The 25,540-nt window shown below is 50.6% G+C and overlaps 1 protein-coding gene across 1 annotated transcript; it reads left to right on the forward strand.

The window, feature by feature from the left end:
• Positions 1 to 426: 426 nt before the first annotated feature.
• Positions 427 to 24,832, forward strand: LOC138799088 (zinc finger protein 665-like). Its single transcript, XM_069979854.1, has 7 exons — positions 427 to 1,515; positions 13,244 to 13,324; positions 21,135 to 21,323; positions 21,414 to 21,537; positions 21,656 to 21,753; positions 23,037 to 23,145; positions 23,610 to 24,832. The coding sequence occupies exons 1-7, from the start codon at positions 427 to 429 to the stop codon at positions 24,617 to 24,619; spliced, it is 2,700 nt and encodes an 899-aa protein (XP_069835955.1). The 3' UTR covers positions 24,620 to 24,832.
• Positions 24,833 to 25,540: the final 708 nt, after the last annotated feature.

The raw sequence follows: 25,540 nt of genomic DNA on the forward strand, positions 1-25,540 counted from the left end.
GGAAGCGGAGATTCCCATAGAGATCCGTCCTGGTGAGTGGGAAGAACTGCAGACGCTTTCATAAAATGGCCACCTCCCATATACCATACACTTCTCCTATATACCATACACTTCTCCTATATACCATACATTCCTCCTATATACCATACATTCCTCCCATATACCATACACTTCTCCTATATACCATACACTTCTCCTATATACCATACATTCCTCCTATATACCATACATTCCTCCCATATACCATACGCTCCTCCCATATACTATGTCTTCTATATATAACATTCCTATGGTCTCAGGATATATATATATATATATATATATATGTATATATATGGTACATTCCTATAGGTCAGGATATATAAGAATCCTTCCTCTTTGTTTGCAGCAGATTCGCTCACCTCAGAGAGAGGTCACAGAGAATTCATGCAAGATAATCCAAGGGAGAATCCTATGGCCCAAAATACCTCTTCAGAGCTGCGCTCATCTGATCTATCATTCGATGTCTCTCATGATGAGGGACGACGCGATAAATCAAGGACCGCTCCACAGCGTGCAGATCTGTCTGCTGAATCCGGAGAATGTTTAGCTGAGGAGTTTGATCGTAGTCACAAAAGAACGAGTGCTGTGGGAAAGTCATTCTTTTGTCCTGAATGCGGTAAGTGTTTCACCCAGCAGGCAAATCTTATGTTTCACCTGAGTATTCATGAAGGGACCCTGGATGGATTGAGCAGCACATCTGCCAGAAAGCTCTTTTCCTGCTCACAGTGTGGAAAGTGTTTCACTAAGAATTCCCTTCTCATCGAACATCAGAGAACTCACACGGGGGAGAAGCCATTTCCATGTTCACATTGTGGGAAATGTTTTACTAAAAAGTCAAATCTAGTTAAACACTGGCGAATTCACACAGGAGAGAAGCCATTTCTATGTTCTGATTGCGGGAGATGTTTTGCCAACAAATCAGATCTTGTTAAACATTATAGAATTCACACAGGGGAGAAGCCATATCCCTGCCCAACATGCGGGAAATGCTTTACCCAAAAGTCAGGACTTATTGAACATCAAAAAATTCACACAGGGGCCAAGCCATTTTCACGTTCAGAATGCGGGAAACGCTTTACCCATAAATCAGGTCTTATAGACCATCAAAGGAGCCACAGCGGGGAGAGGCCATTTCAATGTACAGAATGTGGGAAATGTTTTACTCGGAAATCATTTCTCTTTAAACATAAAAGAGGACACTTAGGGGAGAAGCCATATCCCTGTCCAGATTGTGGGAAATGTTTTGCCAAGAAGTCGAATCTTGTCCAACATCTGAGGATTCACACAGGGGAGAAGCCGTTCTCGTGTTTGGAATGTGGGAAATCTTTTACTCAGAAGTCGGCTCTTGTTGAACATCAGAAAATTCACAACGGCGATCGGCCATTTATGTGTTCAGAATGCAGGAAATGTTTTCCCCAAAAATCCTATCTTGTTAGACACCAGAGATGTCACACGGAGAAGCAGACCTTCTTATGAATATTAATTTTGAGACTTTTAGTCATTCCCTGATGGCGCCGACCTTATTACATAATAAAAAGCAGAATGGTTCGGTGCTTTAGGTCGATTCCATGAAGCAGGAAATAAAACATGGCGGACGGAGGTGGGTGTTGTGAATATGTTGGTACGGTGACTGGTACGCTCCCTTACACCCGGGAAGCCGTTATATGGGGTGTAGAGTGGTTATTACTATGGTGTTTGTGGCTATCACCGCCTGTGCTGGGAGAATGTGGTATATAGTGAGATGTGAGAGACATTGTTATGTGGACAATACTGTGCTGAGTCCTTGGCAGGTGGGGAGGAAGAATCGTCAGGATGACCCGATAACCGCCAGGGGGACCATGGGAATGTAGATGGAGGGATTGCGGTAATGAGTATTCTCTACAATAAGCAGTAACCAGCGTGCGGGGACCTGATCAGCCGACGGGTCACAGGTGGTGAGGGATGACGATGTGACGATTATCCAGTGATACATTTCATAGACGTCACCAGCACCAGAGCGCTGTACATCCAGGGTTAGTGATGTGATCGTTCCCCGGCTCTGGGGGGCGATCTGCTGACTAAGGGACCTTCAGATGGAGCAATTACTATTCATTACATAGAGTACAGGGGGCGCTGTAGCGGTTGGTTTTCTTTCACAGATGGACAGATGATCGGCCGTTATTTCCCAGCGGCTCCGATGAAGGTTGGAGCTGTCCCTGCATAAGTCCATCAGAGAAGAGGGTCGGCCGCTGGAGATGGTCATCCTGGTAAGTTATGTACTCTACATAGTTACATAGTATGATGGGAAAATAAGACGCACGTCCATTGAGTTCAACCAAGGAACAGCAGCAGTGCTCACAAAAATGACAAGACAACAGCATGAACCTGAAAAATCAGCGTGTGGTAGAAATGATGTCTCTATAGAGTGATCCATGGCGCTCGTTCTCAGCAATGGAGATAATAGCAGGGAGGAGTTACACTGGTGATGTCACTATAATAGGGAGGAGTTACACTGGTGATGTCACTATAATAGCAGGGAGGAGTTACACTGGTGATGTCACTATAATAGGGAGGAGTTACACTGGTGATGTCACTATAATAGCAGGGAGGAGTTACACTGGTGATGTCACTACAATAGCAGGGAGGAGTTACACCGGTGATGTCACTATAATAGCAGGGAGGAGTTACACTGGTGATGTCACTATAATAGCAGGGAGGAGTTACACCGGTGATGTCACTATAATAGGGAGGAGTTACACTGGTGATATCACTATAATAGCAGGGAGGAGTTACACTGGTGATGTCACTATAATAGCAGGGAGGAGTTACACCGGTGATGTCACTATAATAGCAGGGAGGAGTTACACTGGTGATGTCACTATAATAGGGAGGAGTTACACTGGTGATGTCACTATAATAGCAGGGAGGAGCTACACCTGTGATGTCACTATAATAGCAGGGAGGAGTTACACCGGTGATGTCACTCACTATAATAGCAGGGAGGAGTTACATTGGTGATGTCACTATAATAGCAGGGAGGAGTTACACTGGTGATGTCACTATAATAGGGAGGAGTTACACTGGTGATGTCACTATAATAGCAGGGAGGAGCTACACCGGTGATGTAACTATAATAGGGAGGAGTTACACTAGTGATGTCACAATAATAGGGAGGAGTTACTCTGGTGATGTCACTATAATAGCAGGGAGGAGTTACACCGGTGATGTCACAATAATAGCAGGGAGGAGTTACACTGGTGATGTCACTATAATAGCAGGGAGGAGTTATACCGGTGATGTCACTATAATAGCAGGGAGGAGTTACACTGGTGATGTCACTATAATAGCAGGGAGGAGTTACACTGGTGATGTCACTATAATAGCAGGGAGGAGTTACACTGGTGATGTCACTATAATAGCAGGGAGGAGTTACACTGTTGATGTCACTATAATAGCAGGGAGGAGTTACACTGGTGATGTCACTATAATAGCAGGGAGGAGTTACACTGGTGATGTCACTATAATAGCAGGGAGGAGTTACACTGGTGATGTCACTAATAGCAGGGAGGAGTTACACTGGTGATGTCACTATAATAGCAGGGAGGAGTTACACTGGTGATGTCACTATAATAGCAGGGAGGAGCTACACCGGTGATGTCACTATAATAGCAGGAAGGAGTTACACTGGTGATGTCACTATAATAGGGAGGAGTTACACCGGTGATGTCACAATAATAGCAGGGAGGAGTTACACCGGTGATGTCACAATAATAGCAGGGAGGAGTTACACTGGTGATGTCACTATAATAGCAGGGAGGAGTTACACCGGTGATGTCACTATAATAGCAGGGAGGAGTTACACTGGTGATGTCACTATAATAGCAGGGAGGAGTTACACCGGTGATGTCACAATAATAGCAGGGAGGAGATACACTGGTGATGTCACTATAATAGCAGGGAGGAGTTACACCGGTGATGTCACTCACTATAATAGCAGGGAGGAGTTACACTGGTGATGTCACTATAATAGCAGGGAGGAGTTACACTGGTGATGTCACTATAATAGCAGGGAGGAGTTATACTGGTGATGTCACTATAATAGCAGGGAGGAGTTACACTGGTGATGTCACTATAATAGCAGGGAGGAGTTAAACTGGTGATGTCACTATAATAGCAGGGAGGAGTTACACTGGTGATGTCACTATAATAGCAGGGAGGAGTTACACTGGTGATGTCACTATAATAGGGAGGAGTTACACTGGTGATGTCACTATAATAGCAGGGAGGAGTTACACTGGTGATGTCACTATAATAGCAGGGAGGAGTTATACTGGTGATGTCACTATAATAGGGAGGAGTTACACTGGTGATGTCACTATAATAGCAGGGAGGAGTTACACTGGTGATGTCACTATAATAGCAGGGAGGAGTTACACTGGTGATGTCACTATAATAGCAGGGAGGAGTTACACTGGTGATGTCACTATAATAGCAGGGAGGAGCTACACCGGTAATGTCACTATAATAGGGAGGAGTTACAGTGGTGATGTCACTATAATAGGGAGGAGTTACACTGGTGATGTCACTATAATAGGGAGGAGTTACAGTGGTGATGTCACTATAAAAGCTGGGAGGAGTTACACTGGTGATGTCACTATAATAGCAGGGAGGAGTTACACCGGTGATGTCACTATAATAGCAGGGAGGAGTTACACTGGTGATGTCATTCACTGTAATAGTGAGGAGTGGCGCTGGTGATGTCACTCACTGTTGGCTATAATAGTCAGGAGTAGCGGTTGGAGTGGAAATTTTCCATAGGTATTTCAGTATTTTAACTACAGTGCAGAGGGCTGAATCTGACCCGGGTCTCCTGATAATAATGGTACAAACAAAGCCCAGAAGACGGGATCGGAGTCACTTACACACAGCTCTGCTATACAGAGATTACACACACAGCTCTGCTATACACAGATTACACACACAGCTCTGCTATACAGAGATTACACACACAGCTCTGCTATACAGAGATTACACACACAGCTCTGCTATACACAGATTACGCACACAGCTCTGCTATACAGAGATTACACACACGGCTCTGCTATACACAGATTACACACACGGCTCTGCTATATACAGATTACACACACGGCTCTGCTATACAGAGATTACACACACGGCTCTGCTATACACAGATTACACACACGGCTCTGCTATACAGAGATTACACACACAGCTCTGCTATACACAGATTACACACACAGCTCTGCTATACAGAGATTACACACACGGCTCTGCTATACAGAGATTACACACACGGCTCTGCTATACACAGATTACACACACAGCTCTGCTATACACAGATTACACACACAGCTCTGCTATACAGAGATTACACACACGGCTCTGCTATACAGAGATTACACACACGGCTCTGCTATACAGAGATTACACACACGGCTCTGCTATACACAGATTACACACACGGCTCTGCTATACACAGATTACACACACGGCTCTGCTATACACAGATTACACACACGGCTCTGCTATACAGAGATTACACACACGGCTCTGCTATACACAGATTACACACACGGCTCTGCTATACAGAGATTACACACACGGCTCTGCTATACAGAGATTACACACACGGCTCTGCTATACAGAGATTACACACACGGCTCTGCTATACAGAGATTACACACACGGCTCTGCTATACAGAGATTACACACACAGCTCTGCTATACACAGATTACACACACGGCTCTGCTATACAGAGATTACACACACAGCTCTGCTATATACAGATTACACACACGGCTCTGCTATACAGAGATTACACACACGGCTCTGCTATACACAGATTACACACACAGCTCTGCTATACACAGATTACACACGGCTCTGCTATACAGAGATTACACACACGGCTCTGCTATACAGAGATTAAAATCCAAGGAAAATGAAGCTCACTGCCTGACTCCTCCTATCCATGTGACTGATCACATGGTCATGATGACATCATCAATAGTGTCTCTAGAAGGGGAAGTGACTGAGCTGGGGTCACTCCAGGAGATGTTATTCCTGCTGCAATGGTGAGGAGAATGTTACCAGGTACAATCCCCCATCTGTGCGCCTGTAGTCACTGACAGCCCCCAATCACCCCCACAATCCCCCATCTGTACGCCTGTAGTCACTGACAGCCCCCAATCACCCCCACAATCCCCCATCTGTACGCCTGTAGTCTGACATCCCCCGATCACCCCCACAATCCCCCATCTGTACGCCTGTAGTATCTGATATCCCCGATCACCCCCATCTGTACGCCTGTAGTCTCTGATATCCCCGATCACCCCCACAATCCCCCATCTGTACGCCTGTAGTCTCTGACATCCCCCGATCACCCCCACAATCCCCCATCTGTACGCCTGTAGTCACTGACAGCCCCCGATTACCCCCACAATCCCCATCTGTACGCCTGTAGTCTCTGACATCTCCCGATCACCCCCACAATCCCCCATCTGTACGCCTGTAGTCACTGACATCCACCGATCACCCCCACAATCCCCCATCTGTACGCCTGTAGTCACTGACAGCCCCCGATTACCCACACAATCCCCATCTGTACGCCTGTAGTCTCTGACATCTCCCGATCACCCCCACAATCCCCCATCTGTACGCCTGTAGTCACTGACATCCACCGATCACCCCCACAATCCCATCTGTACGCCTGTAGTATCTGATATCCCCGATCACCCCCACAATCCTATCTGTACGCCTGTAGTATCTGATATCCCCGATCACCCCCACAATCCCCCATCTGTACGCCTGTAGTCTCTGACATCTCTTGATCACCCCCACAATCCCCCATCTGTACGCCTGTAGTCTCTGACATCTCCCGATCACCCCCACAATCCCCCATCTGTACGCCTGTAGTCACTGATATCCCCGATCACCCCCACAATCCCCCATCTGTACGCCTGTAGTATCTGACAGCCCCCGATCACCCTAATCTTTAAGCCTGTTGTCTGACAGCCCCTGATCACCCCAACAATCCCCCATCTGTACGCCTGTAGTCTTTGATATCCCCTATCACCCCCACAATCCCCCATCAGTACGACTGTAGTCTCTGACATCCCCCGATCACCCCCACAATCCCCCATCTGTACGCCTGTAGTCTAACAGCCCCCGATCACCCCCACAATCCCCCATCTGTACGCCTGTAGTATCTGACATCCCCCGATCACCCCCACAATCCCCCATCTGTACGTCTGTAGTCTGACAGCCCCCGATCACCCCCACAATCCCCCATCTGTACCCCTGTAGTATCTGATATCCCCGATCACCCCCACAATCCCCCATCTGTACGCCTATAGTCTCTGACAGCCCCCGATCACCCCCACAATCCCCCATCTGTACGCCTGTAGTATCTGATATCCCCGATCACCCCCACAATCCCCCATCTGTACGCCTGTAGTATCTGATATCCCCGATCACCCTCACAATCCCCCATCTGTACGCCTGTAGTCTCTGATATCCCCTATCACCCTCACAATCCCCCATCAGGACGACTGTAGTCTCTGACATCCCCCTATCACCCCCACAATCCCCCATCTGTACGCCTGTAGTATCTGACATCCCCCGATCACCCCCACAATCCCCCATCTGTACGTCTGTAGTCTGACAGCCCCCGATCACCCCCACAATCCCCCATCTGTACCCCTGTAGTATCTGATATCCCCGATCACCCCCACAATCCCCCATCTGTACGCCTATAGTCTCTGACAGCCCCCGATCACCCCCACAATCCCCCATCTGTACGCCTGTAGTATCTGATATCCCCGATCACCCCCACAATCCCCCATCTGTACGCCTGTAGTCTCTGATATCCCCTATCACCCTCACAATCCCCCATCAGGACGACTGTAGTCTCTGACATCCCCCTATCACCCCCACAATCCCCTATCTGTACACCTGCAGTATCTGTGATCCCCCGATCACCCCCACAATCCCCTATCTGTACGCCTGTAGTCTCTGACATCTCCCGATCACCCCCACAATCCCCCATCTGTACGCCTGTAGTCTCTGATATCCCCTATCACCCTCACAATCCCCCATCAGGACGACTGTAGTCTCTGACATCCCCCTATCACCCCCACAATCCCCTATCTGTACGCCTGTAGTCTCTGACATCCCCCGATCACCCCCACAATCCCCCATCTGTACACCTGCAGTATCTGTGATCCCCCGATCACCCCCACAATCCCCCATCTGTACGCCTGTAGTCTCTGACATCTCCCGATCACCCCCACAATCCCACATCTGTACGCCTGTAGTCTCTGACATCTCCCGCTCACCCCCACAATCCCCCATCTGTACGCCTGTAGTATCTGATATCCCCGATCACCCCCATCTGTACTCCTGTAGTCTCTGATATCCCCGATCACCCCCACAATCCCCCATCTGTACGCCTGTAGTCTGACAGCCCCCGATCACCCCCACAATCCCCCATCTGTACGCCTGTAGTATCTGACAGCCCCCGATCACCCCCACAATCCCCCATCTGTACGCCTGTAGTCTGACAGCCCCCGATCACCCCCACAATCCCCCATCTGTACGCCTGTAGTATCTGACAGCCCCCGATCACCCCCACAATCCCCCATCTGTACGCCTGTAGTCTCTGACAGCCCCCGATCACCCCCACAATCCCCCATCTGTACGCCTGTAGTCTCTGATACCTCCGATCACCCCCACAATCCCCCATCTGTACGCCTGTAGTATCTGACAGCCCCCGATCACCCCCACAATCCTCCATCTGTACGTCTGTAGTCTGACATCCCCCGATCACCCCCACAATCCCCCATCTGTACGCCTGTAGTCTGACATCCCCCGATCACCCCCACAATCCCCCATCTGTACGCCTGTAGTCTCTGACAGCCCCCTATCACCCCCACAATCCCCCATCTGTACGCCTGTAGTCTCTGACAGCCCCCGATCACCCCCACAACCCCCCATCTGTACGCCTGTAGTCTGACATCCTTCGATCACCTCCACAATCCCCCATCTGTACGCCTGTAGTCTGACAGCCCCGATCACCCCTACAATCCCCCATCTGTACGCCTGTAGTCTCTGACAGCCCCCGATCACCCCCACAATCCCCCATCTTTATACCTGTAGTCTCTGACATCCACCGATCACCCCCACAATCCCATCTGTACGCCTGTAGTATCTGATATCCCCGATCACCCCCACAATCCCATCTGTACGCCTGTAGTATCTGATATCCCCGATCACCCCCACAATCCCCCATCTGTACGCCTGTAGTCTCTGAATCCACCGATCACCCCCACAATCCCATCTGTACGCCTGTAGTATCTGATATCCCCGATCACCCCCACAATCCCCCATCTGTACACCTGTAGTATCTGATATCCCCGATCACCCCCACAATCCCCCATCTTTACGCCTGTAGTCTCTGACATCCCCTGATCACCCCCACAATCCCCCATCTGTACGCCTGTAGTATCTGACAGCCCCCGATCACCCTAATCTTTAAGCCTGTTGTCTGACAGCCCCTGATCACCCCAACAATCCCCCATCTGTACATCTGTAGTCTGACATCCCCCGATCACCCCAACAATCCCCCATCTGTACACCTGTAGTCTCTGATTTCCCCAATCACCCCCACAATCCCCCATCTGTACACCTGCAGTATCTGCGATCCCCCGATCACCCCCACAATCCCCCATCTGTACGCCTGTAGTCTCTGATATCCCCGATCACCCCCACAATCCCCCATCTGTACGCCTGTAGTCTGACATCCCCCGATCACCCCCACAATCCCCCATCTGTACGCCTGTAGTCTGACATCCCCCGATCACCCCCACAATCCCCCATCTGTACGCCTGTAGTCTGACATCCTTCGATCACCCCCACAATCCCCCATCTGTACGCCTGTAGTCTCTGACATCCCCCGATCACCCCCACAATCCCCCATCTGTACGCCTGTAGTCTCTGACATCCCCCGATCACCCCCACAATCCCCCATCTGTACGCCTGTAGTCTCTGATATCCCCGATCACCCCCACAATCCCCCATCTGTACGCCTGTAGTCTCTGACATCTCCCGATCACCCCCACAATCCCCCATCTGTACGCCTGTAGTCTCTGATATCCCCGATCACCCCCACAATCCCCCATCTGTACACCTGCAGTATCTGCGATCCCCCGATCACCCCCACAATCCCCCATCTGTACGCCTGTAGTCTCTGATATCCCCGATCACCCCCACAATCCCCCATCTGTACGCCTGTAGTCTGACAGCCCCCGATCACCCCCACAATCCCCCATCTGTACGCCTGTAGTCTCTGACATCTCCCGATCACCCCCACAATCCCCCATCTGTACGCCTGTAGTCTCTGATATCCCCGATCACCCCCACAATCCCCCATCTGTACACCTGCAGTATCTGCGATCCCCCGATCACCCCCACAATCCCCCATCTGTACGCCTGTAGTCTCTGATATCCCCGATCACCCCCACAATCCCCCATCTGTACACCTGCAGTATCTGCGATCCCCCGATCACCCCCACAATCCCCCATCTGTACGCCTGTAGTCTCTGATATCCCCGATCACCCCCACAATCCCCCATCTGTACGCCTGTAGTCTCTGACATCTCCCAATCACCCCCACAATCCCCCATCTGTACACCTGTAGTCTCTGACATCTCCCGATCACCCCCACAATCCCCCATCTGTACACCTGTAGTCTCTGACATCTCCCGATCACCCCCACAATCCCCCATCTGTACGCCTGTAGTCTCTGACATCTCCCGATCACCCCCACAATCCCCCCATCTGTACGCCTGTAGTCTCTGACATCTCCCGATCACCCCCACAATCCCCCATCTGTACGCCTGTAGTCTCTGATATCCCCGATCACCCCCACAATCCCCCATCTGTACACCTGCAGTATCTGCGATCCCCCGATCACCCCCACAATCCCCCATCTGTACGCCTGTAGTCTCTGATATCCCCGATCACCCCCACAATCCCCCATCTGTACACCTGCAGTATCTGCGATCCCCCGATCACCCCCACAATCCCCATCTGTACGCCTGTAGTCTGACAGCCCCCGATCACCCCCACAATCCCCCATCTGTACGCCTGTAGTCTGACATCCCCCGATCACCCCCACAATCCCCCATCTGTACGCCTGTAGTCTGACATCCTTCGATCACCCCCACAATCCCCCATCTGTACGCCTGTAGTCTCTGACATCCCCCCGATCACCCCCACAATCCCCCATCTGTACGCCTGTAGTCTCTGACATCCCCCGATCACCCCCACAATCCCCCATCTGTACGCCTGTAGTCTCTGATATCCCCGATCACCCCCACAATCCCCCATCTGTACGCCTGTAGTCTCTGACATCTCCCGATCACCCCCACAATCCCCCATCTGTACGCCTGTAGTCTCTGATATCCCCGATCACCCCCACAATCCCCCATCTGTACACCTGCAGTATCTGCGATCCCCCGATCACCCCCACAATCCCCCATCTGTACGCCTGTAGTCTCTGATATCCCCGATCACCCCCACAATCCCCCATCTGTACGCCTGTAGTCTGACAGCCCCCGATCACCCCCACAATCCCCCATCTGTACGCCTGTAGTCTCTGACATCTCCCGATCACCCCCACAAGCCCCCATCTGTACGCCTGTAGTCTCTGATATCCCCGATCACCCCCACAATCCCCCATCTGTACACCTGCAGTATCTGCGATCCCCCGATCACCCCCACAATCCCCCATCTGTACGCCTGTAGTCTCTGATATCCCCGATCACCCCCACAATCCCCCATCTGTACACCTGCAGTATCTGCGATCCCCCGATCACCCCCACAATCCCCCATCTGTACGCCTGTAGTCTCTGATATCCCCGATCACCCCCACAATCCCCCATCTGTACGCCTGTAGTCTCTGACATCTCCCAATCACCCCCACAATCCCCCATCTGTACACCTGTAGTCTCTGACATCTCCCGATCACCCCCCACAATCCCCCATCTGTACACCTGTAGTCTCTGACATCTCCCGATCACCCCCACAATCCCCCATCTGTACGCCTGTAGTCTCTGACATCTCCCGATCACCCCCACAATCCCCCATCTGTACGCCTGTAGTCTCTGACATCTCCCGATCACCCCCACAATCCCCCATCTGTACGCCTGTAGTCTCTGATATCCCCGATCACCCCCACAATCCCCCATCTGTACACCTGCAGTATCTGCGATCCCCCGATCACCCCCACAATCCCCCATCTGTACGCCTGTAGTCTCTGATATCCCCGATCACCCCCACAATCCCCCATCTGTACGCCTGTAGTCTGACAGCCCCCGATCACCCCCACAATCCCCCATCTGTACGCCTGTAGTCTCTGACATCTCCCGATCACCCCCACAATCCCCCATCTGTACGCCTGTAGTCTCTGATATCCCCGATCACCCCCACAATCCCCCATCTGTACACCTGCAGTATCTGCGATCCCCCGATCACCCCCACAATCCCCCATCTGTACGCCTGTAGTCTCTGATATCCCCGATCACCCCCACAATCCCCCATCTGTACACCTGCAGTATCTGCGATCCCCCGATCACCCCCACAATCCCCCATCTGTACGCCTGTAGTCTCTGATATCCCCGATCACCCCCACAATCCCCCATCTGTACGCCTGTAGTCTCTGACATCTCCCAATCACCCCCACAATCCCCCATCTGTACGCCTGTAGTCTCTGACATCTCCCGATCACCCCCACAATCCCCCATCTGTACACCTGTAGTCTCTGACATCTCCCGATCACCCCCACAATCCCCCATCTGTACGCCTGTAGTCTCTGACATCTCCCGATCACCCCCACAATCCCCCATCTGTACGCCTGTAGTATCTGACATCTCCCGATCACCCCCACAATCCCCCATCTGTACACCTGTAGTCTCTGACAGCCCCCGATCACCTTCCCCACCCCCTCCCCGATTTTCTCCGATCGCCCAGCTGTATAGAGATCTTACAGTGTATCCTGGGTATGAGGGAGGTACAGGAGACTTTATAGAGTGTACACACTATACTGCCACACAAGGTCTCACTTTTATGTCTCTTATCAACACAAAAGAACATTACAGAACCTAATGGTCCAGAGTCCTCTCCCCCAATGATCCATGAAGTATGGACAAGCATGAGAACAGCATCACTGAGAAGATCCTGAGCCTCACCCTGGAGATCATCTACCTGCTGACTGGAGAGGTGAGGGATTCTGGGGGATGGGTCACATGACCTCCCTCTTCTCTCTAGTAATAATACAGGACATGAGCGGCAGGGCCGCCATCAGGAATTCCAGGGCCCCATACTGCCAACTTGTCTGGGCCCCCACATTACCAAATGCAATAATCCAAAAAAACGTAAACTCAGGACATACGTTTGGCTATTTAAAGACCATAATATGTGCTAAATTACAAGTCAGTTAGGCCATGTTTTCAGCCTTAAAAATAACTATTGGTTTATGCAAGAATGGCTGAAAATGTCATTTTTCCACAAATAATACTGACACATCATATATTCATATACGATCACCCCAATTGACTGAATAATGCTGCCATATATCAATACTGAATAAAATGACCAGAAAATCCTACAGCAACACCATGACCACAAATTCCCACACCCAAATGACTGGATAGCACTATCATACTGCTTATTATACAAAACACAATATAAAGACCAACATTAGACCCATATAGTCACTACAGTGTAGCTACATCCAGTGACTCACAGGTGACGTCTTCTTCGTTTGGAGTCGTTCACTTTCCTTCTCTCTTTCTATCGGCCTCGTCTCCGCAGAATCTGCCAGACAAAAATCTTAGGCTTTGCACTTTTCCAGCATCCTACACTTATACAAACTTCATATATACAGTATCACAGGGGATTTCACACTGTGAGTTCCACAGCTGTGATGCTCTGTAGTGTTATTCCTATGGCTTTAGATAATTCGCTGCGGAAATGTAGCCCCTGCTCACTTAACCCACCACTGCCGCACTCCTGCCTGCTTCTCTGGCTCCTGGCTCCCTGACGTCCAATCAGTGGCTGCGGCGGGACATCGCACAGTGGCTGAGCAGGAGGCCAAGGACCCAGAGAAGCAGATGGGAGCGCAGCCAGGTGACATATTAGCCCGGCAGCTGGTGGATTAAGTGGCAGCGTCTACATTGTCACAGGGAATGAAAAGTCTGCTGCAAGAATGTAGATTCATAGGAAATGACAGTATTGCAGCGGATTTTGCTGCGGAAGTTGCAGCATGAAATCTGCTGAAATACTGTACGTGTGAAGTCACCTGCCACTGGAATACAGCGACTGTCTGGGAATCTGGGGCATGTAGAGTGGGGGCTGCAACACAATATGTGAGCAGCTATGGGCCCCCTGAGAGTCCTGGATTGCCCCCTATACCACCCATATTATAGTATAATCCATCAATGTATATACATGTGCTACATACCCACACACTACACACAGGACATATATTGTACTACCACACAGAAATACACACGACATAAATATATAATAGATGTGCAAACCCATACTGTACAAATAGGCAGATATACACAAGTAGGGCGGGGCGATATGGCCAAAAAATAAAATCTCAATTTTATTTTTAATTTGGACGATTCTCGATCCCCCTGTGACTGGGGAAGACTGGGGGTGACCTAGGGGAACTGGGGGTAACTGACAGGCTGTCAGGGTATGCTGGGGGTAGTATACACAGGCTGTCAGGGCATGCTGGGGGTAGTATACACAGGCTGTCAGGGCATGCTGGGGGTAGTATACACAGGCTGTCAGGGCATGCTGGGGGTAGTAGTTATACACAGGCTGTCAGGGCATGCTGGGGGTATTATACACAGGCTGTCAGGGCATGCTGGGGGTAGTATACACAGGCTGTCAGGGCATGCTGGGGGTAGTATACACAGGCTGTCAGGGCATGCTGGGGGTAGTATACACAGGCTGTCAGGGCATGCTGGGGGTAGTATACACAGGCTGTCAGGGCATGCTGGGGGTAGTATACACAGGCTGTCAGGGTATGCTGGGGGTAGTATACACAGGCTGTCAGGGTATGCTGGGGGTATTATACACAGGCTGTCAGGGCATGCTGGGGGGGTATTATACACAGGCTGTCAGGGCATGCTGGGGGTAGTATACACAGGCTGTCAGGGCATGCTGGGGGTATTATACACAGGCTGTCAGGGCATGCTGGGGGTATTATACACAGGCTGTCAGGGCATGCTGGGGGTATTATACACAGGCTGTCAGGGCATGCTGGGGGTATTATACACAGGCTGTCAGGGCATGCTGGGGGGGTATTATACACAGGCTGTCAGGGCATGCTGGGGGTAGTATACACAGGCTGTCAGGGCATGTTGGGGGTAGTATACACAGGCTGTCAGGGTATGCTGGGGGTAGTATACACAGGCTGTCAGGGCATGCTGGGGGTATTATACACAGGCTGTCAGGGCATGCTGGGGGTATTATACACAGGCTGTCAGGGCATGCTGGGGGTATTATACACAGCCTGTCAGGGCATGCTGGGGGTAGAATACACAGGCTGTCAGGGCATGCTGGGGGTAGTATACACAGGCTGTCAGGGCATGCTGGGGGTAGTATACACAGCCTGTCAGGGCATGCTGGGGGTATTATACACAGGCTGTCAGGGCATGTTGGGAGTAGTTATACACAGGCTGTCAGGGCATGCTGGCAGTAATAGTTATACACAGGCTGTCAGGGCATGCTGGGGGTAGTATACACAGGCTGTCAGGGCATGCTGGGGGTAGAATACACAGGCTGTCAGGGCATGCTGGGGGTAGTATACACAGGCTGTCAGGGCATGCTGGGGGTAGTATACACAGCCTGTCAGGGCATGCTGGGGGTATTATACACAGGCTGTCAGGGCATGTTGGGAGTAGTTATACACAGGCTGTCAGGGTATGCTGGGGGTAGTATACACAGGCTGTCAGGGCATGCTGGGGGTAGTATACACAGGCTGTCAGGGTATGCTGGGGGTAGTATACACAGGCTGTCAGGGCATGCTGGCAGTAATAGTTATACACAGGCTGTCAGGGCATGCTGGGGGTAGTATACACAGGCTGTCAGGGCATGCTGGGGGTAGTATACACAGGCTGTCAGGGCATGCTGGGGGTAGTATACACAGGCTGTCAGGGCATGCTGGGGGTATTATACACAGGCTGTCAGGGTATGCTGGGGGTAGTATACACAGGCTGTCAGGGCATGCTGGGGGTAGTATACACAGGCTGTCAGGGTATGCTGGGGGTAGTATACACAGGCTGTCAGGGCATGCTGGCAGTAATAGTTATACACAGGCTGTCAGGGCATGCTGGGGGTAGTATACACAGGCTGTCAGGGTATGCTGGGGGTAGTATACACAGGCTGTCAGGGCATGCTGGGGGTAGTATACACAGGCTGTCAGGGTATGCTGGGGGTAGTATACACAGGCTGTCAGGGCATGCTGGGGGTAGTATACACAGGCTGTCAGGGCATGCTGGGGGTAGTATACACAGGCTGTCAGGGCATGCTGGGGGTAGTAGTTATGCACAGGCTGTCAGGGCATGCTGGGGGTAGTAGTTATACATAGGCTGTCAGGGCATTTTTGGAGTATTATACACAGGCTGTCAGGGCATGTTGGGAGTAGTTATACACAGGCTGTCAGGGCATGCTGGGGGTAGTAGTTATACATAGGCTGTCAGGGCATGCTGGGGGTAGTAGTTATACATAGGCTGTCAGGGCATGCTGGGAGTAGTTATACACAGGCTGTCAGGGCATGCTGGTAGTAATAGTTATACAAAGGCTGTCAGGGCATGCTGGGGGTAGTAGTTATGCACAGGCTGTCAGGGCATGCTGGGGGTAGTAGTTATACATAGGCTGTCAGGGCATTTTTGGAGTATTATACACAGGCTGTCAGGGCATGTTGGGAGTAGTTATACACAGGCTGTCAGGGCATGCTGGGGGTAGTAGTTATACATAGGCTGTCAGGGCATGCTGGGGGTAGTAGTTATACACAGGCTGTCAGGGCATGCTGGGGGTAGTAGTTATACATAGGCTGTCAGGGCATGCTGGGGGTAGTAGTTATACATAGGCTGTCAGGGCATGCTGGGAGTAGTTATACACAGGCTGTCAGGGCATGCTGGTAGTAATAGTTATACACAGGCTGTCAGGGCATGCTGGGAGTAGTTATACACAGGCTGTCAGGGCATGCTGGGAGTAGTTATACACAGGCTGTCAGGGCATGCTGGGAGTAGTTATACACAGGCTGTCAGGGCATGCTGGTAGTAATAGTTATACACAGGCTGTCAGGGCATGCTGGGAGTAGTTATACACAGGCTGTCAGGGCATGCTGGGGGTAGTAGTTATACATAGGCTGTCAGGGCATGCTGGGGGTAGTAGTTATACATAGGCTGTCAGGGCATGCTGGTAGTAATAGTTATACACAGGCTGTCAGGGCATGCTGGGAGTAGTTATACACAGGCTGTCAGGGCATGCTGGGAGTAGTTATACACAGGCTGTCAGGGCATGCTGGTAGTAATAGTTATACACAGGCTGTCAGGGCATGCTGGGAGTAGTTATACACAGGCTGTCAGGGCATGCTGGGGGTAGTAGTTATACATAGGCTGTCAGGGCATGCTGGGGGTAGTAGTTATACATAGGCTGTCAGGGCATGCTGGGGGTAGTAGTTATACATAGGCTGTCAGGGCATGCTGTAGGTAGTAGTTATACATAGGCTGTCAGGGCATGCTGGTAGTAGTAGTTATACACAGGCTGTCAGGGCATGTTGGGAGTAGTATACACAGGCTGTCAGGGCAGGCTGGCAGTAATAGTTATACACAGGCTGTCAGGGCATGCTGGGAGCTGTAGTTTGGCAGTAGCTGGCCAGTCACGTGTGAGCTGGTGTGGTGACACTTCCCCAGCACTTCTGGCGGCCATTCTCCTCTATCAGAGCAGGAAGAGATGAGTAATCCCGTCCCCGCTATAATAAAAGCGCGGGAAGTCAGTCAGTGTGCGGGGACAGCGGGGTGTCAGGCGGCAGAGGGCGCCCTGCTCTCAGTCTCTCTCCTCTTTGGATCTCCTGACCTTATCCACCTGCCATGGCCTCCACCCCATTCACGGCAGCGCCCGCCGGCCCCACACTGCCCATCTCTGGACTGCTCGGCCACCCGCCCCTCTTCTCTCGCTGCTCGGCCGCTCGCCGTCCCGCCCTCAATGATTTTTTGTGAAAATCGAATTTATGATTTTCACAAAAAATCTAAACGATTCTAACATTCTGAGCGAATTAATCGCCCAGCCCTATACACAAGTATGCTCAAACACATCACATAGATACAAACCCAGGAAGATTACATATATAGATCCCCAATACATGTATACACACACAGATAGGCAGATTACAGGATACACAAATATGCCAACATAGAGAAACTACACGGATACAAACACATGCAGATTCCATATATACCTCTACACAGACACACAGCATAGATACAGACACACACATGCAGATCCCATATATACCTCTACACAGACCCACAGCATAGATACAGACACACACATGCAGATCCCATATATATACCTATATACACAGACACACAGCATAGATACAGACACACACATGCAGATCCCATATATACCTCTACACAGACCCACAGCATAGATACAGACACACACATGCAGATCCCATATATACCTCTACACAGACACATAGCATAGATACAGACACACACATGCAGATCCCATATATACCTCTACACAGACACATAGCATAGATACAGACACACACATGCAGATCCCATATATACCTCTACACAGACACATATAGATGCATATACACAGACATGCAGATTCCATATATACCTCTACACAGACACATAGCATAGATGCAGACACACACATGCAGATCCTATATATACCTATATACACAGACACATAGCATAGATGCAGATACACACATGCAGATCTCATATATATATATATATATATATATATATACCTATATACACAGACACATAGCATAGATGCAGATACACACATGCAGATCTCATATATACCTCTACACAGACATGCAGATTCCATATATACCTGTATACACAGACACACAGCATAGATACAGACACACACATGTAGATCCCATATATACCTCTACACAGACACACAGCATAGATACAGACACACACATGCAGATCCCATATATACCTCTACACAGACACATATAGATGCATATACACAGACATGCAGATTCCATATATACCTCTACACAGACACATATAGATGCATATACACAGACATGCAGATTCCATATATACCTCTACACAGACACATAGCATAGATGCAGACACACACATGCAGATCCCATATATACCTCTACACAGACACACAGCATAGATAGACACACACATGCAGATCCCATATATACCTCTACACAGACACACAGCATAGATACAGACAGCACACATAGTGTCAGATGCACACATGCAGATTACATATATACCTCTACCAGCACACAGACAAACATGGATACAGAAGCACACACATGCAGATTACACAGATATATGGTCACACACACACACACACACACACTTACTTTCTATGCAGGACGCTCCAGGGGGGTCACTAGTGAAGTCTCTGCTCCCAGCCCAGTCTGCAGCCCCTCCCCCTCTGCACCCGACTGCAGAGCTGTATACAGGAGGGAAAAGACGTCACAGCTGAGAGGGAGGCAGGAGAGAGGAGAGGGGGCCCCTGCATCTTCCTGTCTCCTGGGAGAGCACTCAGGCCGGAAGTCACTGTGTCAGAGCCAGGGAGCTGCTGAGGAGGGGGCCCGGTCCGTAGGGGAGGGGGAGTTCTGCAGCCCGGTCCACAGAGTTCAGGGAGGAGGGGGGCCCCATGGTTTGAGTTAAGTAGAGGGGGCCCCTTGCATCAGCAGGAGCTGTCCCCTCCTCCTGCACTCTGTGTAAACCAGGCTTTTCACAAACTTAAGTGTGTGGGAGGCAGCACGGGCCCCTCCATAGGCCGGGCCCCATACACCAGTACTGCTAGTACTGCCCTAATGGCGGCCCTGATGAGCGGAGAGGTGAGGGATTCTGGGGGATGGGTCACATGACCTCCCTCTTCTCTGTAGTAATAATACAGGACATGAGCGGAGAGGTGAGGGATTCTGGGGGATGGGTCACATGACCTGGAGAGGTGAGGGATTCTGGGGGATGGGTCACATGACCTCCCTCTTATCTCTAGTAATAATACAGGACATGAGCGGAGAGGTGAGGGATTCTGGGGGATGGGTCACATGACCTCCCTCTTATCTCTAGTAATAATACAGGACATGACTGGAGAGGTGAGGGATTCTGGGGGATGGGTCACATGACCTCCCTCTTATCTCTAGTAATAATACAGGACATGAGCGGAGAGGTGAGGGATTCTGGGGGATGGGTCACATGACCTCCCTCTTCTCTCTAGTAATAATACAGGACATGAGCGGAGAGGTGAGGGATTCTGGGGGATGGGTCACATGACCTCCCTCTTCTCTCTAGTAATAATACAGGACATGAGCGGAGAGGTGAGGGATTCTGGGGGATGGGTCACATGACCTCCCTCTTCTCTCTACTAATAATACAGGACATGGGCGGAGAGGTGAGGGATTCTGGGGGATGGGTCACATGACCTGGAGAGGTGAGGGATTCTGGGGGATGGGTCACATGACCTCCCTTTTATCTCTAGTAATAATACAGGACATGAGCGGAGAGGTGAGGGATTCTGGGGGATGGGTCACATGACCTCCCTCTTCTCTCTAGTAATAATACAGGACATGGGCGGAGAGGTGGGGAATTCTGGGGGATGGGTCACATGACCTCCCTCTTCTCTCTAGTAATAATACAGGACATGAGCGGAGAGGTGAGGGATTCTGGGGGATGGGTCACATGACCTCCCTCTTCTCTAGTAATAATACAGGACATGGGCGGAGAGGTGGGGGCTCTGTATATAGTGATATTTATCAGGGTCTCTCCATCCTCAGGATTACACAGTAGTGAAGAAGACCTGTGGAGAGTGTGTGGCCCCCAGCAGCAGCAGCAGGTCAGGAGGATGGAGCAGGGCCCGGGGCCCCATCACGGAGCCTCCACCTCCCTCACTGATACCTGAGAGGAACAATGAGCAGAAGATCCTAGAACTCACCCACAAGATGATGGAGCTGCTGACTGGAGAGGTGAGCAATGCTGCTGGGAATGCTGGGACATCATCCAGGAACACAAGGGATGATGGGTCTGGATGATGACTGGATCATTGTGTGTGTCAGGTTCCTATAAGGTGTCAGGATGTGGCCGTCTATTTCTCCATGGAGGAGTGGGAGTATGTAGAAGGACACAAGGATCTGTACCAGGAGGCCATGATGGAGGACCACCGGCCCCTCACATCACCGGGTAAGAGGAGACTCTCATTGAGGGTAAAGGAGAGAGCAGTATTGGGGTCCCTAGACCCCCCATTATCTGCTCATCACATATACACAATGTATTCAGTCACTGTGTGTGTCTCCTACAGATGGATCCAGTAAGAGGAATCCACCAGAGAGATGTCCCGCTCCTCTGGATCCCCAGGACTGTCCGGGAGGAGATGACACTGTCCTGCAGGAGGAGCAGGTAGATGGAGGGGGAGATGACACTGTCCTGCAGGAGGAGCAGGTAGATGGAGGGGGAGATGACACTGTCCTGCAGGAGGAGCAGGTAGATGGAGGGGGAGATGACACTGTCCTGCAGGAGGAGCAGGTAGATGGAGGGGGAGATGACACTGTCCTGCAGGAGGAGCAGGGAGATGACACTGTCCTGCAGGAGGAGCAGGGAGATGGAGGGGGAGATGACACTGTCCTGCAGGAGGAGCCGGTAGATGGAGGGGGAGATGACACTGTCATGCAGGAGGAGCAGGGGGATGGAGGGGGAGATGACACTGTCCTGCAGGAGGAGCAGGTAGATGGAGGAGGAGATGACACTGTCCTGCAGGAGGAGCAGGTAGATGGAGGGGGAGATGACACTGTCCTGCAGGAGGAGCAGGTAGATGGAGGGGGAGATGACACTGTCCTGCAGGAGGAGCAGGTAGATGGAGGGGAAGATGACACTGTCCTGCAGGAGGAGCAGGTAGATGGAGGGGGAGATGACCCTGTCCTGCAGGAGGAGCAGGGAGATGGAGGGGGAGATGACACTGTTCTGCAGGAGGAGCAGGGAGATGGAGGGGGAGATGACACTGTCCTGTAGGAGGAGCAGGTAGATGGAGGGGGAGATGACACTGTCCTGCAGGAGGAGCAGGGAGATGGAGGGGGAGATGACACTGTCCTGCAGGAGAAGCAGGTAGATGGAGGGGGAGATGACACTGTCCTGCAGGAGGAGCAGGTAGATAGAGGGGAGATGACACTGTCCTGCAGGAGGAGCAGGTAGATGGAGGGGGGAGATGACACTGTCCTGCAGGAGGAGCAGGTAGATGGAGGAGGAGATGACACTGTCCTACAGGAGGAGCAGGGAGATGGAGGAGGAGATGACACTGTCCTGCAGGAGGAGCAGGGAGATGGAGGGGGGGGATGACACTGTCCTGCAGGAGGAGCAGGTAGATGGAGGAGGAGATGACACTGTCCTACAGGAGGAGCAGGTAGATAGAGGGGAGATGACACTGTCCTGCAGGAGGAGCAGGTAGATGGAGGGGGGAGATGACACTGTCCTGCAGGAGGAGCAGGTAGATGGAGGAGGAGATGACACTGTCCTACAGGAGGAGCAGGGAGATGGAGGAGGAGAGGACACTGTCCTGCAGGAGGAGCAGGGAGATGGAGGAGGAGATGACACTGTGCTGCAGGAGGAGCAGGTAGATGGGGCGGAGGTGTAAGTCTTTCTGGTTTTTGGATCTCTTAGTGACTGATCTGTGACTGCTCCACATTTAGGGCAAAGATCTCACAGACATTAAAGCTGAAGAAGTGAAGAGAGAAGAGCCATATGTGAGTGATCATCATCCCTTTAAGGAGGAGGAGATCCCTACAGATATCTGTCCCGGTGAGTTTTACTCTGTAAATAGAGAGACCTCCCCTCAGACATTTCCGAGATTGCTTCTATTTAGTCATTTTACAAACTTTAGAGATGCCAATATCCTGTAGAATCAGCCGGAAATGTTGTCATGTGACCTCTCCCTTGTATTGGCAGCAGGTGACTCTAGCCTATGCTGCCGCCTCTCAGCCATGTTTCTGGTTTTCCAGTATAAAAAGTAAGGGTGTTGCCGGGTATGGCGCACAGTATATCTACCATACTCCCCAGTCAGTGTGTTGGAGCTGGTCTCTATATTTTCTCCTAATGTTTCTGGGGTTAGAGGTCATCAGGTGCTGTACGTTGCAGCATAGGTCTTCACTGTTCACATACATCCTGGCGCTCGCAGCCAGCAGATTGGCGCTCGTTTACACTTATGGTCGGCCCGTCTAGTAGGAGCCTCAGGTGTAAATAAGAAACTACCTTTATCTTTGCAGCCGATGACTACGTGAGCGCCTCGGAGACCCAGTATATGGACATCTCCACGTATTCTCTCATAGAACATCCCACAATACAAAACCTCTATCCTGGACTTCACTTTGCCGATCTGTCGTGGGATTTCTCCAATCTCGAGGAACGTTCAGACCTTATTGTCCCACAAAGTCTCTCATCTGAATCGGCAGAATGTTTTAGCGGAGAATCCGATCAGTTTAGTCATGAAACCTCCAACAAGGTGGATCCGCTCTTCCCTTGTCCTGAATGCGGACAGTGTTTTACCCACAATGCCAATCTCATTGTCCACCTAAGAATTCATAAAAAAAGTCTTGAAGGACAGAAAAATCCATCTCTGAAAAGACTCTTCTCGTGCTCGCAGTGTGAGAAGTGTTTCACCAGGAAGTCTGTTCTCAATGAACATCTAAGAACTCACACAGGAGAGAAGCCACACTCCTGCTCACAGTGTGGGAAATGTTTTACCAAGAAGTCCAGTCTGCTCAAGCATGAGATCATTCACACAGGGGAGAAGCTGTTCTCCTGCTCAGAATGTGGAAAGTGTTTTATGTTCAAAGATCATCTTGAGCGACATCAGAGAATTCATACAGGGGAGAGGCCGTATCAATGTTCAGAATGTGGCAAACGTTTCATACAGAAGTCGGGTCTTAGTAAACACCAGAAAGTTCACACAGGGGAGAAGCCGTATTCATGTTCAGAGTGTGGGAAATGTTTTGCCGAGAAATCAGGTCTTGTTAGGCATCAAAGAACTCATACAGGGGAAAAACCATACTCGTGTTCAGAATGTGGGAAATGTTTTGCTCAGAAGTCGGAGCTCGTGGAACATCACAGAAATCACACAGGGGAAAAGCCATTTTTATGTCTGGAATGTGGTCAATGTTTTAGCAGAAAATCGGTTTTAGCAAATCATCAGAGAATCCACACAGGAACAATCATTATGGAAAAGTCCTCCAACTTCCAAGACAGTCTGCTCAGTCTGATGGGTTCCACAATGTGAGGCAGGGATGTTCTTGCCTGTCATGAACGGAGCAGAAGTATACTCATCACGTGTGGCTTCTCTGAAAAGAACTCGCATTCTGTCCACCAGTCTGATCCTTTTTTTAACAAACAAACCTGAAGACGGTCGCAGTAATTTCATAACCTTCCCTCCGTGTGATCTGTAACATATTTGTTGTGTTGCTTCGCTTACAAGAAAAGATTTCTGGGAAAAAAACTCTGAAGTCTAAGCCACTGGGTGTCTCACTTCTTTCACTTCCTATTGTTAGGGAAAAAATGTCTCTAGTAACATAGACAGCAAGACAGATTACAGGAAGTGGGGGTGGAGCTTAGCATGTGAGCATGTGCCATGTGCCAGAGTGAGAAGGCCCGGGTTGTGTACCAGGGGCTCTGCTGTGTACGACCACAGTGCTGGAGTGCTATCTCCCCCTCGCTGTAGCCTCCTCCTTCCTGTGCACATAGCACTTTGTTAACCCCGTGCACCCCCCCCCCGGCATGGTGCCAGCCTGTTCAGTCCAGTGCTTTCTTCCCAGTACTAGCTCATACAATAGCAGAGACGAGTAAGTTCTTGTGGGGAGAATGTGAAGTAGTTGGGCACCATGGAGGGGGCTCTCAGGGACCCAATAGCAGCAGTGACGTTGCCATCACCACTTTGAAGGGTTAATGTAACAAAATCAGCCAGGGTTATAAAAATCCTTTGAAACAAAAGAAACACTTGAAGTTTCCTTACCATGTATGAACAAGATGGGGGCTGGTGAAGTGACCCCCCCCCCCCCCCGCCTGCTCACAGGTTAGTAGTCTATGAGGGGGTTTGCAGTCACCTACCTGTCACCTATATGTGACGATGGAGCAGCTTGTGATGAGTGACGTCAGGTTGTCGGGGTGACTGATGACCTTGTGTATATGAGGGTTTATAGATGGT

The sequence above is a fragment of the Dendropsophus ebraccatus genome, chromosome 8 (genome assembly GCF_027789765.1).
Source record: "Dendropsophus ebraccatus isolate aDenEbr1 chromosome 8, aDenEbr1.pat, whole genome shotgun sequence".
Classification (NCBI taxonomy): Eukaryota; Metazoa; Chordata; class Amphibia; order Anura; family Hylidae; genus Dendropsophus; species Dendropsophus ebraccatus.